Raw genomic sequence first — 22,116 nt, forward strand, 5'->3', positions numbered from 1 at the left:
ACCTGGCCCCCTTCTTGGTAGCTTCCCGCTCATACTCTTCCTGCAGCGCCTCCAGCTGGCCAGGCACGTAGTCCTTGCAGATCCGCAGGGCGTCGCTCCATAATCCAGCCTCCTGCTCATATTTCCAGGTATCAGGAGGGCAGAGGAAGGCATGACAGCTTCCCACCGCTACCCATGTGGCGTGGCCCCAACTCCTCTTTCGTCCTTCCTCTTCTTCTCCTTCCCCTCCCTGGCGCCAGCCTGATCTTTCTCATAGCAGAGGTCTGTGCAGCACTCTGTGGACTCAGACATGCTCTTCCCCTCCCCTCACGGCCCTGACTCCGGTGTCCCACCTTATAATAATTTAGGGCCAGGCCTGGTCTCTGGGCCCGAAGCAGCAGTCCTTCCGCTTTCTGAAAGTCCTTCTCCTCCAAGGCCACCCGTGCCTGCCCCACGAGAACCTCAGCAACGCTGTCAGGGTCGTGGGCCTCGGCCACACGCTGAGCGGCCTCCCAGTCCTGGTTATGGACAAACCTGCCCCCAGATGGGGACACAGGAGAGGCTAAGTGTGGCCTCGACGGCGGGAACAAACAGGCACGTCACTGAAGGGTGTAACGTTCACTGGGACTAGGTTTGGGTGAAGGTGAGGGTGATGGTGAGAGGCCCTGGGGCCGGGCTCAGGGACAGGATTTCGGAACTTCTGGGGTCACTCACATGAGGACCGCTTCCTTGGGTTTGCCAGCCCTGATGAACTCCGCTTCAGCCTCTTCAAATTTACCCTACAGGAAGAGCGGGGCAAGCACACAGGATGAGGAGACTGGTGTCACAGGCAGCCGTGAGGTTGAAGTGGGAACCCTCGGCGCACTGGGCTGGGGGATGGAAAGGAGGGCTCTGTGGTCAGGGTCAAGGACAACAGAAAAGGATCGCATCCATACCTCATCCTCCAGGTACATAGCATATCGGAGATGAATCTCGGGGGTTTTGTGCTTGAGGGCCAGCCGAGAGAGTTCAAAAGCAAAGTCAAAGGAGCTGAAAGGGAAGGTGCAGGTAAGGTTTGCCTACTCAACACTTCCTTTGATAAGAGAAAGAGTGGGCAAGAGAAAAACAGAGAAGAGGCAAGAAATGAGGGGAAGGGAGAGATTAAGAAAGACAATTGCCTGAATTGATACAGAAACACAGACATGAAGAAACACAGGCAAGCAGACCTGGGATGGTCCCATCACCGTCGCCATGGATTGGGACGCATTTGGAAAAGCCCAGACTAGCCATGGGGACAAGTGGGATGGGCGGGAAGCAGGGAAGGGGCCATGGGCCTCAGGGCACTGCAGCCCAAAGCGGGGAGGGCTCCCCGCGCTGCCACCTCCCCGTCCTGAGCCATGTCTATAGTGGCAGAAAAAGTCTCTCAGAGACAGTGGCACTGCCCTCAGCACTCCGACTGACGCGGGGCTGCTGCTGGCATCTGTAACACTGACTTGAGAAAAGCTCATTTTGCATTTAACAGAATCACACTTCTGCTACTCAGAAATAAGATACTGGCTTAATGCATTTTAGTGTTAAAAGCTCTCTCTCTCCGCTTTTATCCTCAGAAGAGCCAAAAATTAAACACTGTTCTGAGACCCAGGGAACAGGGGAAGAGTTACGGCTCTTTCCTTATCGCACTTCTTCACTCCGCCTCAGCTTTTAGAAATGCTTCTAAGTTACACCTCAGTCTTATTCCTCAGCATGGAGGCTCTGTCTGGAACGGGGCCAGGCAGAGAAGGCTCAGCGCCTCACCAGTTGTCGGCTGCGTGGTCGACTGCAGCTTCTAGGAGTCCCAGCTTGTTAAGCAGTCGAACCGCAGCCTCTCCTCCCAGGCTCTTTGCCCACAGATAGGCTACGTGTTTGTGGGCATTGGGTCCTCCGTGAGCCTTGGCCACCTGTAAAGCAAAGCCACTTGGAAGCTTGCCAGCACAGGCACATGGGGCTGCTCCCTTCTCGTCTCTGACCTGACCTCGGCTGCAGCAAGGATCAGGTACCGGGGCTAAAACAACAGGAGGAAGGCTGAGTTCTGGGTCTCTTAACCTGTTTACAGGCCAAGGACGGATTTCAGGTGGTCCACAGACCCTTAAGATTGCATGAGAAATTCTGGGTATAGGTGTGGATGTTTTTCAGAGACCCATGCCCAGATTAGAATTAGACAAACACTCGAGAGTAGGGAAGGAGGGCTGTGCCCCCAGTGTGCCCTGGGAATTCCTTACCCGGTAGGCCTCTTCCCAAAGCCCATTGGACCGGTACATGTTCACGGTTGCCTTCCACTCCTGGGCCTCGAGGTAGTGGTACTCAGCCTCCTGAAGTCGGCCCTCAGCCTCCAGTTCCTGTGGAGAGGTGGGTCAGCACGGAGAGAGGCCGATGCGGCTTGTCTGACGAAGAGGAAGGCAGGGACAGAGGAGGGGCTCACCTTGCCCAGGTGGAGGTGTGTGTCACTGAGGAGGTCTGGGTGGTGCTTCCCTACCAGGCGGATCATGTCGTCGTACAGCTTGTGCTTTTTGAACATGGTAATGGCGAGATCAGGCTCTTCTACTGTCACATACAGCCTGGGGAAAGGAGACAGACACTCTTGGGGTCTCCTCGACCCACACTTCTGCACAGGACACACCCTCAGACCCCACTCCCTCCCCCTCCACACTTCCTCAGGGGCCCTACTCACCTTTCAGCCTCGCGGTACTTGCCCTGCTTCTCCATCTCCTGCGCCTGGGTGATGTACAGCACCGACACCTCTTCTGGTCTCATGCACTTTGTCGCCAGCTGCGCACACAAAGCAAGAGTAGTCTCAGGTGCCTGTTCCTGAGGGAAGTGGGGCTGAACGGAACCTGTCTTCACAGACCTCTGAACTTTCTGCTGAGCACAGGAGTGTGTTTACTGCCACCCTCCCAGTCAGCGCGGGGACTTCCAAGTCCATAAGGAGCCAAGTAAGGACTATATTGTACTAAGGCAGGAGAGTCCTCTGTTTCCACTGCCACCCTCCTACTGTGGCCACCGGGTTCTGGGAGCAGGAGTGAGAGCGCAGCTGCCAATGCCGCTGGAACGTCAGGAGTGGTATTCCAGACTGCCCAGCTCCCAAGACCACCCGCTCTTCAGACTTACAGGTTTGGGGACACAGGTCTCTCTTTGTCTTTGCCTTTCCCTGTGGCAAGGGATCATAGTTACCCTATGTTTTGGTACTTCCTTAGCTTTCTGGGAACCCAGGGAAATGGGAGGCTGATCAGAGACGAAGGAGAGCAGCAGCACAACCACCGGGGTGGGATTCTCTGGTCACGGCCCCACACCCTCGCTACCTTGTGGGCCTGCTCCCAGCGGCCAGCCTGGGTGTACATGTCTATCGCATCTTTTGTCTGGTCTCCCTTAACGAAGAGTTCCTCAGCAATCTGATTGAGAGAGGCAGATGCAACAGAGGTCAGAGCAACAGAGCTAAAGCAGCCTGCAGGGGGAAAGAGCAAACCTCGGCCAGGCGGCAGTAGATAGAGCCTGGGATAGTTTTTGTACCGTAACAGAGAAGAGATGACTGTGGGTATCTCACGCCTTCTACCCTCTTGGAAAAAAGACCAGCCAAAACCACTAGGAGGGCAACACAATGGAAATTTACAAGGGCCTCACCTTACTCTAGTGCAAGGGATTTTCTATGTTAGCTAAGTTGGAATTATCCATGAGGAATCACTCATGCTGGCCCAGGAGGAGGGTCAGTGTGATACTGGAATGAAACAGGGTCAGTAAATTGTTTCTTCCCATTTAGGGTGGTGACATTGCTGGGTCTTAGAAGGAAGGGTCTGGTGAGGTGGCCCCCACGTCCCGTTCTGGTTCTCTCCCTGTCACGCTGCACTGACTGCCTCAGGCTGCAGGGAGGGGCTGGTCCTCACCTCGTACTCCTGCAGAGATGCATAGTGCTGGGCCACACGGGGATAGTATTTGGACGCAGTGTTCCGGTCCTGTAGATCTAATATATAAATTGCCTTCTTCCACTGGCGGGCGCCCAGGGCAGCTTCAATTGCCTTAATGGAGCACCTGGCATAGTTGGGAAAGGTATAAATGTGTTAGAAGAAAGAGAAAGATGGATGGTGGTGAAGGACACCTCGGGCATTCCCCATGTGCGTTTTGAGAGTTCTTCCTTTAGGCCTTGGTGCCCTTACTTGCACACACCCGATCTCCTCTGCACCCCAGACCCTCATACCTGGCTTCAATATAGTGATTAATGGCTGCATCAAGCTGCTTCTGCTGCACCAGGTGGTCCCCCCACGCCTCCTCTAGTCTCACCACCTCTGCTGGGAATGCCATTCGAGCCAGCTCCACCGCTGCCAGAGATGGAGAGGCACTCAGCTCGGACTTCCAGGGATGGGGCTCAGGGAGAGTGAGACAGGGAGATGAAGTGTGGAAAACAGGTGAGAAGTGGAGGCATGGAGAAGGGAAGCCCGTCAGCCTGAACAGATGCACAGGAGTCCGAGACACTGAAGGACAGGTTGTGGGTGACCTGTACCTTTCATGAAGGCGCTGCCTTTACAGTAACACTCCAGGGCCCTCTGTGGATTTCGAATCTTTTCAAAGAGATCACCTGCCTGTTAACACATACTATATATTACTACCAGGAAACCATTACTACACAAAGAATCAAGTACCAGCCCCAAGAAGAAGAGAATCAGACACCAGTTACTGAGGGCAATGTACTCCAAGGCCCCTCTGGGTTGGAGAGGGGCGCTGAGCCCTGGGAAGAAGGGTCAGGAACAGGAAGCCAGCCATACCCTTTCATACAGTTCCCCCTTGATAAGGGCTGCCGTGATGTGTTCCACCAGCTCGGTGTTGGCTAGCAGTTCCTCCTGGGTCAGCACCAGCCGAGCAGCTCTGGCAGGGAGCCCCGCTTTGAGGTAGAGGCTGATGGCTGCTAGCCCGTCCCCCTGGCTCTCCTGCAGTTCGCCTGCTCGCTCTTCTTGCTGGGTGTCCATCAGCCACTGGTAGTAACTCCGGCGCAGCTTTTCTAGAGCGGGGTGCCCCTGGGGACGCAACAGAGAAGAGCGGGGAATCGCCTCTCTCCTTCCCACCCTGCTGCCTCCTGTGCTTCTGCAATCCCACCGGAGCACCAGAAATCCTCCTCTACGCCAGTGTCCTGACCCCTCACCATGTCAGCTCCCAGCCCCAACCCATTCAGCCTCCTTACAAGCGGAGGTTGCTGATGTTAGTGGAACCGAGTTCTGAAGCACTGTGGAGAAGACACAACTGATACCTTGGCCTCGGCCACAGCGATGCAGTCATCCCAACGGTGTAGCTCCTGGTACATGTCCATGGCCTCCTCAACAGCATTCTAGGGGAACCCAGGCAGAGGGCAAAGGGACACCACGAAGACATGAGGATCAGAAGTCAGCAAGCTCTTTTTGGCCTGGCTAAGATACCAGCCCAGATGGCATTTACTTATACACAAGCAGAGGTGGATTTCTTGTGAAACTCAAAGAGGCTTAAGCTTCAGGGCACCTTATTTGCACAGGCCCCTTCCAAGGCAGTTTTTCTTAAAGAGGGCTTCTCAAATTGTATAGCTTCAGGCCGCCTCCTCCCTCTGGTCCCTCCTCTCCCATTACCTGTTCCAAGAAGATCATTTCAGCCAGTTTGTAGTTCTTTTCCAGCATGGCTAGACGTGCTCGGACCTGATAAAAATCTGTTCCTTCTCCACCCTGCAGGGGAAAGGGAGCTTCTGGTGAGCCTATCATGCTGCAGGTGCCATTCTGTCTGGGCAAGCCAAGACAGGAAGGCCAGAGAGATGTGGAAGCTAACAGACTGGGAAAGCTGAAAATCTTCATGGGTTCACAGGCTTGAGGTTTGGCAAGCAATTCCAAAATGGTCCAACTGGAGGGCGCAAGGGGAGTGGGCAGGGTAGAGGAAATCAGTCATGGCTGGAAAGCTAGGATTCATGGAGCTGAGGACTAAGAGAAATCTCAGCTGGAGAGACTGACTGAATAAGGAGGGTAATACTTGCATATTCCCGAGACACTTGATCTGCAATCTCATTGGTCTCATGCAGGAACCGAGCTTTTGCTACATGGCCCAAAGCAGAAAAGCACCTACAATATGGATACAATAATAGTAACAGTAATATTACTATAGGGTCATCATTAATTCATTGGCTTAGCAGGCATATACTCAGCATCTATTATGTGCCAGGCATTGGTCTTGCTGGAACTGAAGACACAAAGGGAGTAAGACAGATGGGAGGGCCTTGGTCCCAGGGAACTTACTTTCTGGTGGAAACAATTAGCAAACAAACAAAAAAATAATAATTTGAGAGAGTGAAAAAGGAAACAAAATGTGTGGCATTACAGACAGTAACCAAGGGGTCTATTTAAATTGGCAGTCAGAGAAGGCCTGGGTGAGGTGCTGACATCTGAACTGAGACCTGACTACAAGAAGGGGGCGGTCACGCAAAGGGTGAAGAATTATTGCCTGCAGAAGGTACGGCCAGTGTAAAGGCCCTGCGGCAGGAGTGAGCCCAACATGCTCAAAGGGCCGAAAGGATGCCAGTGCAGGTGGAGACTAGTGGGAAAGTAGGTACGTGGTAGGAGAAGGAAGCAGAGGCCAGATATTGTAGGGCCTTAAAACATGGCAGAGTGTGGGTTTTCTACTGAGGACAATAGTAAGCTACTGGTAGATGCTGAGCAAGTAAAATGACATAATCTAATTTGTTTTTTTAAAAATTACCTCAGTTGCTCTGGGATGAATGGATCTAAGGGTGTAAGGGAGTCTCAGTGAGACTACTTAAGAGGCTACTGCAACACTGCAAGTAGAAGATGGTAGTGGCCAGTTCTAGGGTAGGGACAGCAGAGTTGGACAGATAAGACATTCAGCATGTTTTGAAGACCCTGGATCAGAGTCGCCCAGACTTGCTGACAGTCTGGCTGTGGGGAACCTGGGGGAGGGGGACCAGGATGACTCCCAGCCAGAACTGCTGCAGCTGGCATTTACTGAACACCTGCGATCGGTGCTGTTTGCATGGAGGCTCTCAGTTGTTCTCCTCTGCCACCGCCGCCATCCTTCTTCACCAACCTTCAACGTAAGTTCTGTTATATCCCCATCTCGCATAGAGGGGGTTGAGGTACCAAGGCTTGGAAAGGTTATGTCATCTCTCCAAGGTTACACAAGTTGGTAAACGGAGCCCAGATTTGAACTCTAAGAGTCTCAAGTCCCAAGTCTGGCCTATTAACTACGCTCTGTTCCATACTCAGAATACACACATCCATGCCTGGATTGTAGGGTACAGGTGTTAAAAACTTCGAAGGGGCCCCTAGTTACAAGAAGGGGAAGCAGAAACAACAAAAGATACACTCTCAGAGTCCAGGGTGAGAGGGTTTGGAACAACTGTACTAGGGAAGGGCTCGCTGACATTTGCTGGCACGGGACGGAAGCAGGGCCTTAACCCAGGACAGGAGCTGCCCACGCGTAAAACGCCCACGTGGTCAGCCTTCTCGCTGCCAGGCCCCTCGCTCTGCGGGCCCTCTCACCTCTCAGCAATGTGCAGCTGCCTCGCCTCTAGCGCCAGCTTACTCAGGGTTTTCCACATTGCCTCTGTCTCTGGGGTCATTTCCAGAGTCTCCAAGAAGGCTGTTGCCCTGGAAAAGGAAGGAACCAAGGCACAAGGGCTGAGTCCAGGGTCAGGAAGACACGGAGGCACAGGGGTGACAGGGCGGGGAGGAGAGGGCCAGGCAACTGTCTGTCCTTTTTGTCTGATCTCCTCCCTGGTCACCAGGTCCTGTTGAGATACGGCCCGCTTCACAACCCACGCCAGGTTGCTGGTTCAAGGCCCAGATCCTTACCGGGTGTAGTTGCCATCGTCAATGGCTGTTCCGAACTCAATGAGACCTTCATCCAGCGTGTAGGCAACTGTAGTCACACCTTCGGTCACCATCACCTCGGTCTTTCCCCCGCCCCGCTCCACGCCTACAACATCACCCTGTAAAATTCAACCCCCACCCCACCCAAATTCCAAGTTGGTGTTTCCATGAGTCAAATGCAGGACACACCCACCCTCGCCCAATGACCTGGCTGTCCTAACATTTAGTTTTCCTCGGGGAGATGAAAATCCCTTATCTACGGGGTCACACGGAGGTTCAAGTAGTCACAACTCTGATGCCACTAATGCCTGCAGGTGAGGTGACAAAATGTAACAGCCACTCCTTCTTCCAGCAACACCATGACTAGGTGTTCTTAGGTATGTTCCCCTTCAAAGGCAACTTGAACCTGGCATACTGTGGGCTTTTTAAAAAATATTTTATTCATTTATTTTTAGAGTGAGGGAAGGGAGGGAGAGAGGGAGAGAAACATTTATCAGCTGCCTTTCACATGCCCCCACCAGGTGACCTGGCCTGCAGTCCAGGCATGTGGCTGGACTGGGAATCAAACCTGTAACTTTTCAGCTGTGGGACGAGGCCCAACCCACTAGGCCACACCCATCAGGGCGAACCTGGCATACTTTTTAATGCAATGCTGACTTCAACTGAGGAAATCACTAGGAATGCTTCTTACTTCCTCTTCCATTCTTCCCCCTCAAAAAAGAAAGAAAGAGCCAGAGCCAGAACAAGAGCAAGAGAAAGAGAAGGAAAGAAAGTAAAAGGTCAGCACACTAAAACCTGAGCAAAAAAATATGAAAGTTGAGCAAGTGGGAAGAATGTGCTCTGAAGGCAAACACGGTGTCAGGAGAATAGACCTTGGGTCCTCCAGCACAATGGGACGCTGAGTCCGAGAGTCCCCCATGAACCTGGGGCCCTTTCTTCAGTAAAGGCACCACAGGCGGCACTGGTCACTAACAGGCCTGATTCCTGCAGAAGCAAACTCAAGTCACCTGTAGAGGAAAACATTCTAGGTCCTTGGGATTCCAAAGATTCAACGTGACATGAGCTCATAATTAAAAAAAAACAACCCAAATATGAGTTAACAAGATACTACATAGGAGTAAACAATAACTATGAACAGCAGTTTTGGACTTCCAAGGATTTCAGACACTAAAAATATCAGTTTTGGAAAAACTATGGAATACAAAATAAGTCAATCAATGGGACAATATTTGCAGAAGGCTAAGAAAATTAAGTCAGTCTAGAACTGGGTACTGAGTCCAAGCATCTTTCAAGAACAACAGCCCTGACTGGTGTGGCTCAGTGGGTTGAGCATCGTCTTGCGAACTAAGAAGTTGCCCATTCAGTTCCTGCTCAGGGCACATGCCTGGGTTGTGGGCCAGGTCCCAGTTAAATAAATAAATAGAAACTCTATTTCTGTCCTTTTTAAAAGGACAGAAACTCTGCCTTTTTAAAAAAAAGGACAAAGGCCAACTAGAAACATTTTCAGATATTCAAAAACAAAGCTTTCATCATGAGAAGACTGTCAAGAAGAAAAAGAACTCTAGAGGAAAGGTCTGCCATTCGCAAAGGCAAACAAAGAAACTGGTACCATGATGGCTAATCTAAACAAATTGTATAAAACAATAATGTCTAACTTGGCGGATAACAAAAGAGAACTAAAATACTGGATAATAATGGCAAATGGGAAGTAACTGAAGTTAACAAAGGTCCTTTTTAATGTCCTTGTATTGTTTGCAGGGGAGTGGAGGTTAGACGCTGATTGACTTTGGACTTTGTTAATTTATGTACATGGTAAACTTTCAAGAGTAATCACTACAGAAATAAAATATATTACCTCCAAAACAAAAAAGTGGAAAAGGGGTGTTTAAAAAGTAAAAGACAACAAACAAACAAAAAAACCCAACCTTAATGAGCCTAAAACAAGACAAGAAAACAGAAAAAAGAGATACAGAAAAAGAGCAAAAAGGCAGTATCACGTGTTCGATGCACACCCGCACCGGTCACCCTAACCTGGCACGGGGCCTCTCCTCCTTCCCGTCAGTCCCCACATCTGAGGGGACCCCCTGAGTGTGTGATGTGGGAGGACAGGAGACAGGGTCTGACCTGCAGTCTGAGCAAAAAGGAATTACAGCTCTGAACGGTGTCCGACAGAACCGGCACCAGGGGAGTGACAGGAACTGCTCCTCCTGGCGGGGATCTACCAGCCTGAGGGAACGCCCCCTGTCACCCGGTGATTTCCCAGGGTCCCTGTCATAGAGACCCATACTCCAGGGGTCCAACACAAGGTCAGGAATCTGAACAAGAATGGTCCTGGGGCCTGGTCCATTGTGGGGAAGGAGTCTAAGCTTTACTTACCAACTCCTCCCAGAGATTAGGGGTGGTGGGCAGAGAAAACCCAGTAGCCCTTGGAGCCGCCTCAGGGCTCTAATTCATCAGCCTGACTCGATATCTGACATACCCTTATAGGGGACATGGTGACCCTCTCAGGTGCCTCAATGTTGTACCACACACACAAGCTGTTTCGGTTCTGAGCCACCAGCACATCGCTTCCTGGGACCCACTGCACATAGGAGCAGAAGTTGAGGATCATCGTCTTAGAGCAGCTTTCGATATCATACAGATGCAGCTGAAGAAGAAAGAGGCAGACGGCACAATCAGAAGGGCGTGCGCAGTGTCTTCGGGTCTCGGCCATTTCCCTGGTGGTGAAATGTGGCGAGCTAACCCACTGGGCAGGTGCCTGCTGAATTTCCAAGCTTACTGGCCTGCAACCCTTGAAGTTTATGTTGAGTTGGAATATTCTGACCTGTCAGATGTAGAGCAAAGATCTACATCCTAGGAGTTTAAGATAGGCGAAGGGCAGACTTTCATTCTTAGAGTAACTGGGCCAGAGTCGCCAGCCTGGGTTACAAAAGTAAAGCCACCAAGGTCAAGGCCTGGAAATTTGGTATGTGGCTTTCACATAACATTGAAAAATAAAATGAAAACCCAGCAGATATCCCTTCGCCCCTGAGGTCGAACTCTTTGGTGGTACTGTACTGAAATCAGAATCAACGAGTGGCGGGGAGGAGACCGCCCTCGAGCCAGCTGCAGTAGTCAGACCAGCGCAGCGGATGTGCACTGCAGCAGCAGGTGCGGGTGAAGGTCGGCGTGAGGAGGAGGCGTGCAGGGGTAAGGCAGTTTCCCAGGGGCACAGACCTGTGAGTAGTCCAGGAGAAACCAACTCAAATTCCCCTCCTGACTTTGGTGCCATCATGACACAATCTCCTTAAGGGTAACAAGGATGGGTTGCAGTATCCAATACAAAGAACGTTGGTTCTTCTGGGCCTTGTGCTATGCTAATAGCACAGCACCAAGATATTATGTCCCATCCCGCCCCCCACAATCCCTGATAGCAGCAGGTACCACATCCTCTATGGACCGGTCAACGGCTAAGGCCTTAGTAACCCTCCTCACACGAAGTTTGCGGTCCCTGAAGAGAAGCTTGTGCCCCGTCTCATTAAGTTCCAGCCAATCCACACGGCTCTCATGGCTGATGGTGCCAATGTTGTAGCCACCGATCAGATCCACTGGAGAGTAGAGGAGACAGGATTAAGACGAGACATTCCGCATAATCATATATAGGGCAGGAGGCACCCTGCAGAAGCCTGGCCTTCCCATCACAGGTGGGGCTTTAGGAATGTTGTATCAGTCCAGAATGTCCTGAGGATTGCAAATGACCAACACATCAGTTTGCTAAGACACTTAAGATGCTGGGTTTCTCTGAAAACTGTTGAGGTTTTGTTTAACTTTGTAGTTAACTCTAAAGGTCCAGACTCATCAAAAAATAAGATTCCCACTCTGGCTGCATAGCTCGGTTGGTTAGAGTGGTTGTCCCAATACAAGCCAATATGTGCCCTTACTGGGTTCAAGCTCCAGTAAGGGCACATATTTCAATATACAAATAAGGTGAACATCAAATCAATGTCTCTCTTTCTCTCTGTCTTTCTTTCTCTCCCCCTTCTTGTCTCTCTCTCTCTAAAATCAATAAATTAAAAATAAAAAAACAAGAAATGTGATTCCTCTCTGGCACTCCTGGAGTTGTCTCAGAGTAGATAGGAACTATGGAGCGACTGGCTTCTATTACTCCTGAAGTCTTCTGAGGCAGCACTGAGCGCGTTGAGGATGTGCCCTGTTACAGCGCCCCAGGGAGGAAAGGCTGATGCATGACATGGCCTTGACGATCAGACCGGTTCCAAGGCGCTGCCTGCACATTGGACAGCCTGTGATGGAAGAGTGCTGAGGTGCAAACAGTGGTGAAGGTGCACAGAGAAACCGGAGGAACCTCTGACTAAAGCCAGGCTGGTCAGGACAGGGGATGAATAATTTGGTCTGAACCTTGCAGACAAGATAAGAAATGATCACACTTAACACAGACCCCTCAGGGATGGCTAGGATGCTTTCAGGAAGTCTCCTGAACAAAACCCATTCACAACTCTGTTGATAATGGTCCACTATTAATAGGCAATGTGCCTGCCTTTGGTATACGTATTGAAGCTAAAGACCAAATGCCAGATAATGTCTCCAACTGGGAAGACTGACTTAAAAATGAATTTTCTTTTAATTAAGGAGTAGAAAGCCCTGTTCTGATGCCCAATTATAAGGACAGTCACAGAAAGCTACAGCTGTAGGGACTCTGTTTTGTGTACACTGGAGATGGGACCTGAAGAATGAGGTGACTTACCCAGAGTCTCACTGCTCACTATTGCCACTAGAACTCTAGCCACTGGACTATGTTATTATTTCCATTATAGACACATTTCTGAGCTCAGCAATCTGATATGAAATACAGAATTCACAAAATGTAACAATATCTTAAGAACAGACAGACCTGTATGTATATGGAAACTTGATTTATGAGAGATGATATTAACAAATTAGTAGGTGAAAAATGGACTTTCAATAAATGGTTAAACACATGGAAAAAATAACATTAGATCCTTAGGCACATAAAAATAAATTCCAGGTGAAAAGCAAAATGTAAAAAATGTTACAAGGAGTAAAAAAGAAATTCTTAAATAAGACCACGAAAGTTAAAAAACTACTTATTAAAAAGAGAAGCAATGAACATTGAGATTTTAAATGTACTAACACTAGAAGACACTGAGAAGGAGAGAGCAGACAAGCCACCGGCTGAGTTACAACACCCCCACTGCAAATAACCGCCAAAGGCTGTAAATGGATACACACACAGAACTCCTCAAAGTCAAGTAAAAAAAAGATAAGCTAATTAAAAAAGAAAATGGCCAGGGATACGATCTGGCAATTCACAGATGAAGAAAGCCAAACAGTCAATAAACAAATGAATGACAACAACAAAATACAAGGAGATATGATTTCACATACATCAGATGGAGCCAAATAATGACGTCAGGCAATTTCAAGTACTGGCAAGAATGTGGAAGGAGGAGAATTCTAACTGCTGGTAGGAATGTAAATTGGTATAATATCTTTGGAGAACAATTTGGAAATATTTGGTGAAATTAAAGATGTACCTCTTCTATGATTCAGCGATTCCACTCTAAGTATAAATCTCTGTGAACTGAACACTGTAACCATGAAAAACCAACACCTTAAGTGTCCATCAGTAAGAGAAGAGATAAAAAATTCAAGGTAAATATGATGAAATGTTAGGATTGGACAGAACTGGCTATGGATACATACTAATAGCATTATGAACAGCTACCATTGTTATTCTGTACCAAACACCAGTCTAAGTGCTTTCCGTATAAGGTGAGTACTGTTTGTACCCCCATTCTGTGGGTGAGGAAACGAGGACTCAGAAGGGTCAGCGACTCCCGAGGCCACACAGGTGCTGTAGAGAAGCGGGGCAGCCTGAGCCCTGAGCCCTGCTCTTTACAACGGCACTGTATGGGCATGTCATTCACTGCACCCCTTAGAGAGTGCTGTGCTGTTCTCTGTGCTTAAAACATTTCATAATACAAAATTAAAAATTAATAGATAAAATAAGATTTATAAATGCAAACATCCGTGAGATGCAAATAGCATCTCATCACTAGTTACTAATGCCAAAATGTACAGAAAATAAGGCACCTTCCAGTTTTAAGCATCTATGATCCTATAAGCTGGAAAACTTATAAATTTGCTAGTGGTTCTGCTCCACAATTCATAATTTTCCAGACCTGAGATACACACCTAGAGCACATGAGTGATTATATGGGCAGGCCTGTATATCCACAGGATACACGCCTGTACCTACACGTACACATGCACCTGTGGATTTGAACGCTTCACACATCCACTGCACAGCGGGGTCACACCTTACCTCTCAGGAGTCTGGATCCTCCACCACACACGATCCCTGAGACGTGGACATGCACTATAAACCCCTATTTTGTCACTAAAGTTATGAGAGGGTCTTACTCACCTACAGCGATAGTCTTAATATCAACCAGATAAGCCAATTTCTTATTCTCTTCCATTCCTCGCTGATGCCTCTCGTTAATACGGACACTGAAATGTAAAAGATGAGGTGAGGCAAATGGGCTCAGGCAGCTGGGCTGTTTATCAAGGACTCAAGTTTCAGGGGATAAAGTTTTCAGGTTAATCGAGGACACAGGGATTCGAAGTCAAAAAGCAATTCTCTTGCGGGGTTACCTGATGAGATGGGGGTTCATGAATTCGGTACGTACAGAACCCAGGGTATCATTACTCCCGTATTCCACCAGCGTTAGCTCTCCAGCGTTGAAGATCATGCACACCTGGGACGAATGGGATTGTTACACAGCAGGGAGGTCACATGATGAGAGAGAAAAATAGGAGAAGTGTCCATTCAAAGTGACTCCCACTTCTCTCTCTATTCTGTTCCTCTACCTGTTTCACCCTCTCCCTTTCTTTATTTACCATTGCCGCTTTCTTAATCAACCTGATGCTCTCTGCCATCCTTCATTTAAAAAAATTATCTATTTTGAGAGAGAGAGAGAAACATCAATTTGTTTTTCTACTTATTTATGTATTCATTGGTTGATTCTTGTATGTGCCCTGACTGGGGATTGAACCCTCAACCTTGGCTTATCGGGACAATGCTCTACCCAGCTGAACTACCTGGCCAGGGCACCACTTGCCATCATTCTGACACAGGAGCTGGAAGGAAGCTTATCAAGAAGAAATAAAGTTCTACTCACATTTTCATTTTCAAAAAAATACTTCTCATTGCCACCAGATCCCTGCCAAGCTACCTGTGAAGGGAAGAGAAGACACAGGGAGCACTGTGCGCAACTGCCCAAGACAATGCGGACAGAATGAGTGGGGGAGGCAGAGGGAGGGAGTCTGGGAGGCTCTGACACGGCACAGAGGCGGCGCTCTGCTCTGCCCCTGTGTTTCTGAGAGGCAGCATAAAACGGCCTCACAGTGGCGATTCATACCCCAGGGTGCTAAACACCCCGGCCTCCCTCCCTGACACTGGATCCTCGGCATCTAGATTCCAGAGTTTCCTGTGGAGCTCTTCCCGCTAGGGACCCTAGCTCCCCCCGAAATAGCAACTCAAGAAGCCCCATTCCCCACCCCTCCATTTTGGATCCTACCTCACTAAGGCGATTAGTGTTCAGGTCCCCCAGCAGCAGGGTGTCTGATGTGTGGGCCACCAGGTAACGCTCCTTCCCCAGGATTTTCACTTCTTCCACCTCATAGCCATAGTGTGACTTGAGTACCACTCGGGTCCCCGACGATAGGTTCTTCACAATCACCTTGGCAGAGGACAAGTCTCAGCTCCCTAGGCTTCCCCCAACTCACAAGAGGGGGGAACGTGCTGGGCCCTTTGCCCACCCCCGCGGTGCTAAACAAAGCTGGCATCCGGTTTCCTCAACTGGCCTATGGTACTGATAGTAATAAGAACACCTCACATTTGCATGGTGCTTTATTATTTATGAAGTACTTTCAGACATTATCTCTTTGATGCTTATAATACACATGAATCTGAAAGGTCCACTGGACACACAGAGTCACTCTCCCTATGGTCCTGTAGCTCTCTGCAGAAACCTTTATGGTAACTTTTACCACCATTACCGTGTATCTGTATCTGTGTAGAGATACAGATACAATCAGATATGTCTGTGCCTTCGCTGGAAGGATCTTCCCCATTAAGGTACAAAGTGTTACAGACAATTAGCTTTGAATTCGCAATGACTAACAGTATTGACACAGAGAATGGATACATGTTTCTGGACAAAGTGAAAGAATGAAGGAATCAATGAATAATAAGTAAAAGAAAAAAGGAAGGTAACAGTAGAAAAAAGTGGTGTTGGGAACTGAGAAATTAACTCACAACATCCTGTGCAGTGAGTGCTGAGGCCCTAAAACAGCAGGATTCACCCTTGTACTCCTACTTATCAACCTCTCCAGCTGACATCGTACAGGCAGCAAGGTGTTAGACCAGGAAGATGTAAGCGGCCATCTCCATATCCCTGAAGCCTGGTGTTTAAACCTTTTCTTATAACAAGCTGGAAGAATTATTTCAGGAAAGTTGCCAGAGAGTTGCCCCGACACATTCTGTTCCCCAGAAAAACTCTGCCAGAGGTTATATTTGACACTGTGGCTGCGGCCAGAAGGCAGGGAAGTATTCCAAAGATGAATGAGCCAGGGCAAGATCTGGGTGTGGCAGGCTTTTAGTGGCTCACCTGGCTGGGTCCCACGTAGGTCAACTCAAACTTGTTCTTGTAGATGCTCCTGCGGAGGCAGCAGTCGAACTGCTCCACCCCTCCACAGAGCGTGCCCTAGAGAGGAAAGCGGCAGCGTGAAGGGGAACACGCAGGGCACCCAGGTGCGGGAAGGTGTCCACAGGCACCTTCGAAACTCAGGTTCCAGAATCCGGAGAAGGGTTGGCAGTAAAAGAGTCGGTAGTTTTTAGAAGCACCAACAGGAAAAGAGGCAGCAAACACAGGACTCATGGGTGCAGTGATGCGATGTGAGGGAGAAACCAACCAGCTTGCACGACTCTGTCCCTTTAGACCTCTACTAAAGTATGCGTTTCTCCTTCCTGTCTAACGTCAGAGTTTTAGGCTGGGGTCAAAAGGAAGGGGCAGATTCTCTAGTGTCAGGAGAGAGTGTGTTAGGGTAAGGCAGAATTTTTCCTGGTTTGGAAACCGTCACCAGTGCAGAAAGGGGTTAACGAGTAATGTACCGCACACAGTCGTGAGCCGTCCCGCTTCCAGGCCAAGGCGGTGATGGTGTACAGGTTGGCGATCTCCTTGGGCTTCGCCTCTTCCCAGATGCTTCTTCGAGGGCTCCAGTTGAGCACCCGCAGCCTGAAATAAAGTATGTGGCTTTTAGAGGAGATGGAGGATGAGAAAAAGAGTGAAAGTGAGCTGGTGTCTGAAGGAAATTAGTCTTGCTAAATCAGAGAAGGAAGGAAATAAAAGAGAATAGACAAGCTAGCGAATCTACCAGGAGAGGACAAAAAGGTCGAAAGGAAGTAAGCTGAGGAAATCGGGTCCAAAGTAAAATGGAGTAGGAATGATGGGAGTGGAGAAAAAAGTGGAAGTTACAGGTGGTGAGAAAAACACGCTGTTAGCAGGAGGGAAATACGGACAAAGGACAGAGAGATGACAGGAGTCAGAGACAAAGGAAAGAAACAGGAAGAGTCGCCCATGAGACTGAAGGGGTAGAAAGACAGGGCTGACAAAGCGCCCCAGGGAAGTGGTGGGGCCAGACCCCAGCTGTGGTCTACTGTTCCATCATTCATTCACTCATTCTTTCACCCACAATTTGAGTACATAATATGTACTAGATGCTAACCTAGCCATTGGAGATTTTTAAAACGTGAATAACAGGCCCTCTTTTCAAGGGCTCTTCAATTTAGCCAGACAGACACAAACGCTACAGTATAACACAGGGTGATGGGCACTAAGCCAGTTGTCTGAAAAGGGGCAGGGGGAACACAGAGAAAGTGGAGAGAACCCCCCTGCAGAACCCCAGGGAGAGGCACCGAGACACAAGAGAGCGTGTGCATTTTGGAGCTGCCGACGCGCCAGTGGATGGCGCGGAAGAGGAAAGTGCAAACATTAAAACCTGAGAATCTCTCTCGACGTGCACTTGGTTCTGATCCAGTCTCCCACCCTGGTTGAGAGTAACTGGGCTGAGGCAAAGAGTGTACACAGGGAAAGCAGGCAGAAGACGCCACCAGAAAGAGGACACACCTGTCATAACTCCCTAGCACAACGGACTGGCCGCCAGGACTTGCTGCGGCTGTGGTGAACTCCCGCTCGTGCGGGTCGCGGCTATAATCAAAAGTCTGTAGCACATGGCCTTCCTTCCCATAGGCCACAATCCTCCGATCGCAGCCTGCGGCCACGATGCTGTTGGCAGCCCAAGCCAAGGCATAGGGTGGGCATGGATGGTTAACCAACTTCCCCTAAGATAGAAGCAGAGAGTTTCAATTGCTCTGGCTCAGAGGACTTGACCCTGGAGATTTCTCATTCCCAGCACCAGACACACTCGCTCTGATCCTCGTACTCTGCAGAACTCTCTCCCAACACATCCTAATCCTGAAGACTTCATAAATTGTCTTTCTGTCTTATACTCACACACACACACAAATGACATATATACACAGTCAAGAGTAAAACTCAAAATCCTTATGTGTTTGAGGTATTTAACTGGTACCTAATAAGCTCCCCCAAAAGGGAGATGTCCTACACATTAACCAACCACAGGGCGTTATGGCCCCTTTTTATTTATTTTTTTTTTTAGGATGGATACATTTAATTAATTATTATACAAGTAATTCTAAATGTAAATGATTCAGACCGAAGAGAATTAGAATAAAACATGAACATTCCTTTTATCCTCCATCTTTTCCCCCTCAAGAGTAGACATGTCCTTCATCTCTAAATTTATATGTATTTTAATATATAATGAGAATAATTTTCACTTTTTACTACTCAGAGTTTTTACTTCCCTGTGTCTCCAGGTCCCTTCCACCTGACTCACCCCTTCCCACAAACATTAAGCTCTGGCCTCCTAAACACACCACCTCTCTGTGGCCACACCCACGTGTCTCTCTCCCTGAGGTCTCACTCCTCCAGCCTCCTCCCCCAGCACCTCAATCAAAATTCCTCTGTGCCTCCTCTAGGGCTCTTGGCATTCCCTTACCCTCTAGCCCAGAGCATTTATTCATACCTGTGACTCTCCCGAGCCTTCATCGTCAAAGAAATACCTAACAATAGTGCCATCGGCATGACCAGAGAGAATTCCTTTCCCAGAGCAACTGAGAAAGGGGAAAAGAAGAAAAGGAGAGAAACACAGAAAAAGATTATTCTGTCTCACTAAGAAATTCCCCTTTCTCTGTCAAACCCTGCCCCCCCCAGCTCCTGCTGCCAGTGCTGCCCCCACCCCCACATCATCCCATCCCTTTCATGCTGTGATCTCCCAGCCCAGACTTCCCCTGAGCTTCTTCCTACCATTTCCATTTCCAAACTCTCGGGATACCACTCTCCTTACTCACTTCGTTGTCAGTGATACCACGTACGAATCTGTCCCATAGATGGTAGACGACTTATTAGTTTTAGTGTTTGCTAAACGAACCTGAAAATGGGAGAATGGACACAAATCTGGTTAGGGTACTTTCAGTTTCACCCAGGTCGTAAGGAAAGAGAAAACCAGAATGAAAAACTGGTCCCTCCGTATTGTGCCCCTGTATACAACGTGACCCTAGGAAAGAGTAACTGCATTTCCCTCTCCGGAATAATCACTCCCACCCGTAACGTCTCCTGTGGTTCCCCTCCCTCCTTTACCTTCCCTTCAGCCAGGCCAAAGACAATGATGTACTCTGCTGGCCACTGCAGACAGGTGACCGCACTCTGCAAGAAAGAGAATGAAAAGGATGATCATTTCTGTGTGCATCAGCACATTTACAATGGCATGGATCTGAACCACCTGGACACCTTGCCACATGCCACTGCCGCAACCACTTATAGGGATGGAGGGGAGGGGACACAGCTGGGCTCAGATGAGGATGAGGGGCCAGGGGGCACCATCCATGCAGGAGGCAGACTCAGATACAGATGTTAAAAAATGCAAGTATACTGATTAGTTTACCCTAACCTCCCAGGGACGGGTCTGAACTTTACCGTCTGGATGAACTTGTTACAGATGACTTTCTTGTCACCCCTGCCAAATAAAAGGAGGAAAAGCATATTAAAAACCATTTTTATAACGGACACAAATAATGCTGGGGGCAGAGAAGAAAGGGCAGACACCTTCCCACTACCCCATAGGCACCCTGAAAGGAGGCATGAGCGGGAGCCTGAGCAGCTGTGGAACGAACAGCACCAAAAATGCTCCATCACTCGGGGCTCCCCAGGGCCTTGCAGGGCCTGCTGTTGACTTAGCCCTATTCCTCCCAGGACAGGACCACAGAACATGTGGGCAGGCAAAGGGAGGCACAAACAGGTGCCACCTCCCATTCTCCAGCTTGGCTCCTCCTCCTCTCTATTCTTCCCACCCACCCTGCCAGCAATGAGGCATTTTCCCCTGCCTTCCCTGTCCTCTCTGAGTCACCCCCTTCTCCAATCACTGTCCTTACCAATCTTCTCCAATCTTGTACACGTAGATGATGTTGTCTGTCTGTCCTATGGCAATTTTGGTAGAATCAGGAGAAAAAGCCATGCCCTTCACCATATAGCTCTTTCTGCCATACTAGGAGTTAAAAAAAGAAAAGGAGAAAATAAAGGGAGAATATATGAAAGAGAAAAGAGCAGACAAGGCACACGTGTGGCTGTAGTGAGTGTGAGGCGTTTATACTGAGACACGGAGGGGCAGGCCGTTGCCTGTGCCTGTGGCTAGGAAGTGGGTTAGAAAGGTTTTCAGGTTCCTAAATCCCCATCCCAGGGTAAGGTACACAGGAGCACTCTTCACCTTCATGTCAGCTGGTTTGGTGGAGAATTTGTCTCTCCGCTCCCCATGTTCATCATATAGCAACACCACTCGGTCCACCGTGCACACAGCGAATTTGGCATTGTTCTGGGACCACGCCATGCAGGTCACCTTCGCAGCTCCATCCTGCAGAGGCAGAGGGGGCAATCATGAACCCAAGTGCTGCTCTAGAATGCCAAAAGCATTTCCGGTTCTGTGACTTCTGGTGTGACTTTTGTCAGTTTTCCTTCACACAAAGAGATGCCCATGATCCATTCTGGTCTCCGAGGCCAGAAAACTCTAGACTATGAAGACAAGGTGCTTCTAGAAACCCATAAGGCAAGTGTACTAAGAGGTCACATGCTTAGTCAACTGTATCAATGTATCCCTGCAATGGCCTTGTCCCCTCATATCCTAGGCCTGCTACTGAAATAAAGTCATTGATCTAAGTTTTGGTCTTTAGCTATTTATTCAATTATTTTTTGAAGTACCTCACTGAGAAAGGCACTTGGCCAGGGGCTGAGAGGCTGGCAAAGAGCAAAATAAGACGCTGCAAAAAAAGAGGAAAAGTTCCATAAGTGAGGTGTGTACAAAGCATTGTAATAGTTTGGAGAAGCCTGAGATCATTTATGTTTGTATGATCAACATTGAGCTTTGAAGAATGAATGCAGCTGAGTGGAAAAATTATCTGAGGTACAAGGATTGGCATGAGCAAAGGCAGGTATGGTCAGGAAACAGGAATTTAATTTAGCCAAAACTATCTTGTAAATAGCAGAACAGAAGAGGGTACGGCACGAAAAACAGACTGAGGCCAGTCAAGAAAGACCTTCAAAGCTAGGACTTTGGGTTTGTTTGGTAGGAAAGGGAGATACAGTAAAAGTTCTGGAATAGGGAGTAAACTAATCAGAATTGAGACTCAGGAACAATGCCACCTTGTCCCCCCCTCCCCCTCCCCCCCCTTAACTATCCACTTCATAAAAGCCCGCGTTGGAAGGGATCACCTCCCAGTGAATTATTCTTGCACGTCTGCCCCTTCCCCCACAAGCCCTGCACTAAGGATTTCCCCCCTTACTTTAAAAAACGGTTTTATTTATTTATTTTGGAGAGGGGAAAGGAGGGAGAAAGAGAGGGAGAGCAACATCAACGCATGGTTGATTCTTACACACTGCTGCTGGGGACCTGGCCCGCAACCCAGGCATGTGCCCTGACTGGGAATGGAACTGGCAACCTTTGATTTGCAGGCTGGCACTCAATCCACTGAGCCACACCAGCCAGGGCAGATTTCCCTCCTTGAAATAAAAAATTTAGCTTCTGCTTCAATTGTTTGATTCATTACTTGGGCTCTAGAGCCCTGGTTTAAAACAGTTAT

The 22,116-nt window shown here is 48.9% G+C and overlaps 1 protein-coding gene across 1 annotated transcript in view; it reads right to left on the reverse strand.

Moving 5' to 3' along the window:
• Nucleotides 1-22,116, reverse strand: part of IFT172 (intraflagellar transport 172) — a 31,340-nt gene that overhangs the window by 7,095 nt on the left and 2,129 nt on the right. The window contains exons 2-34 of the mRNA XM_037146643.2: nt 20,751-20,894; nt 20,419-20,531; nt 19,964-20,003; nt 19,628-19,693; nt 19,339-19,418; nt 19,014-19,101; nt 18,032-18,246; nt 17,017-17,140; nt 16,514-16,609; nt 15,422-15,583; nt 15,023-15,076; nt 14,496-14,599; nt 14,266-14,351; nt 11,295-11,407; nt 10,300-10,467; nt 7,803-7,939; nt 7,491-7,598; nt 5,972-6,056; nt 5,577-5,669; nt 5,228-5,305; nt 4,749-4,997; nt 4,487-4,565; nt 4,184-4,304; nt 3,873-4,017; nt 3,294-3,383; nt 2,666-2,763; nt 2,417-2,552; nt 2,217-2,333; nt 1,753-1,895; nt 915-1,008; nt 694-758; nt 333-513; nt 3-112 (exon numbers count right to left, since the gene is read on the reverse strand). Coding sequence (XP_037002538.2) covers nt 3-112; nt 333-513; nt 694-758; nt 915-1,008; nt 1,753-1,895; nt 2,217-2,333; nt 2,417-2,552; nt 2,666-2,763; nt 3,294-3,383; nt 3,873-4,017; nt 4,184-4,304; nt 4,487-4,565; nt 4,749-4,997; nt 5,228-5,305; nt 5,577-5,669; nt 5,972-6,056; nt 7,491-7,598; nt 7,803-7,939; nt 10,300-10,467; nt 11,295-11,407; nt 14,266-14,351; nt 14,496-14,599; nt 15,023-15,076; nt 15,422-15,583; nt 16,514-16,609; nt 17,017-17,140; nt 18,032-18,246; nt 19,014-19,101; nt 19,339-19,418; nt 19,628-19,693; nt 19,964-20,003; nt 20,419-20,531; nt 20,751-20,894 — 3,782 coding nt within the window. The remainder of the gene's footprint in view (nt 1-2; nt 113-332; nt 514-693; nt 759-914; nt 1,009-1,752; nt 1,896-2,216; nt 2,334-2,416; nt 2,553-2,665; nt 2,764-3,293; nt 3,384-3,872; nt 4,018-4,183; nt 4,305-4,486; nt 4,566-4,748; nt 4,998-5,227; nt 5,306-5,576; nt 5,670-5,971; nt 6,057-7,490; nt 7,599-7,802; nt 7,940-10,299; nt 10,468-11,294; nt 11,408-14,265; nt 14,352-14,495; nt 14,600-15,022; nt 15,077-15,421; nt 15,584-16,513; nt 16,610-17,016; nt 17,141-18,031; nt 18,247-19,013; nt 19,102-19,338; nt 19,419-19,627; nt 19,694-19,963; nt 20,004-20,418; nt 20,532-20,750; nt 20,895-22,116) is intronic.

The sequence above is a fragment of the Artibeus jamaicensis genome, unplaced genomic scaffold, assembly GCF_021234435.1.
Source record: "Artibeus jamaicensis isolate MK-2021 breed Jamaican fruit bat unplaced genomic scaffold, CSHL_Jam_final contig_465, whole genome shotgun sequence".
NCBI classification, from domain to species: Eukaryota; Metazoa; Chordata; class Mammalia; order Chiroptera; family Phyllostomidae; genus Artibeus; species Artibeus jamaicensis.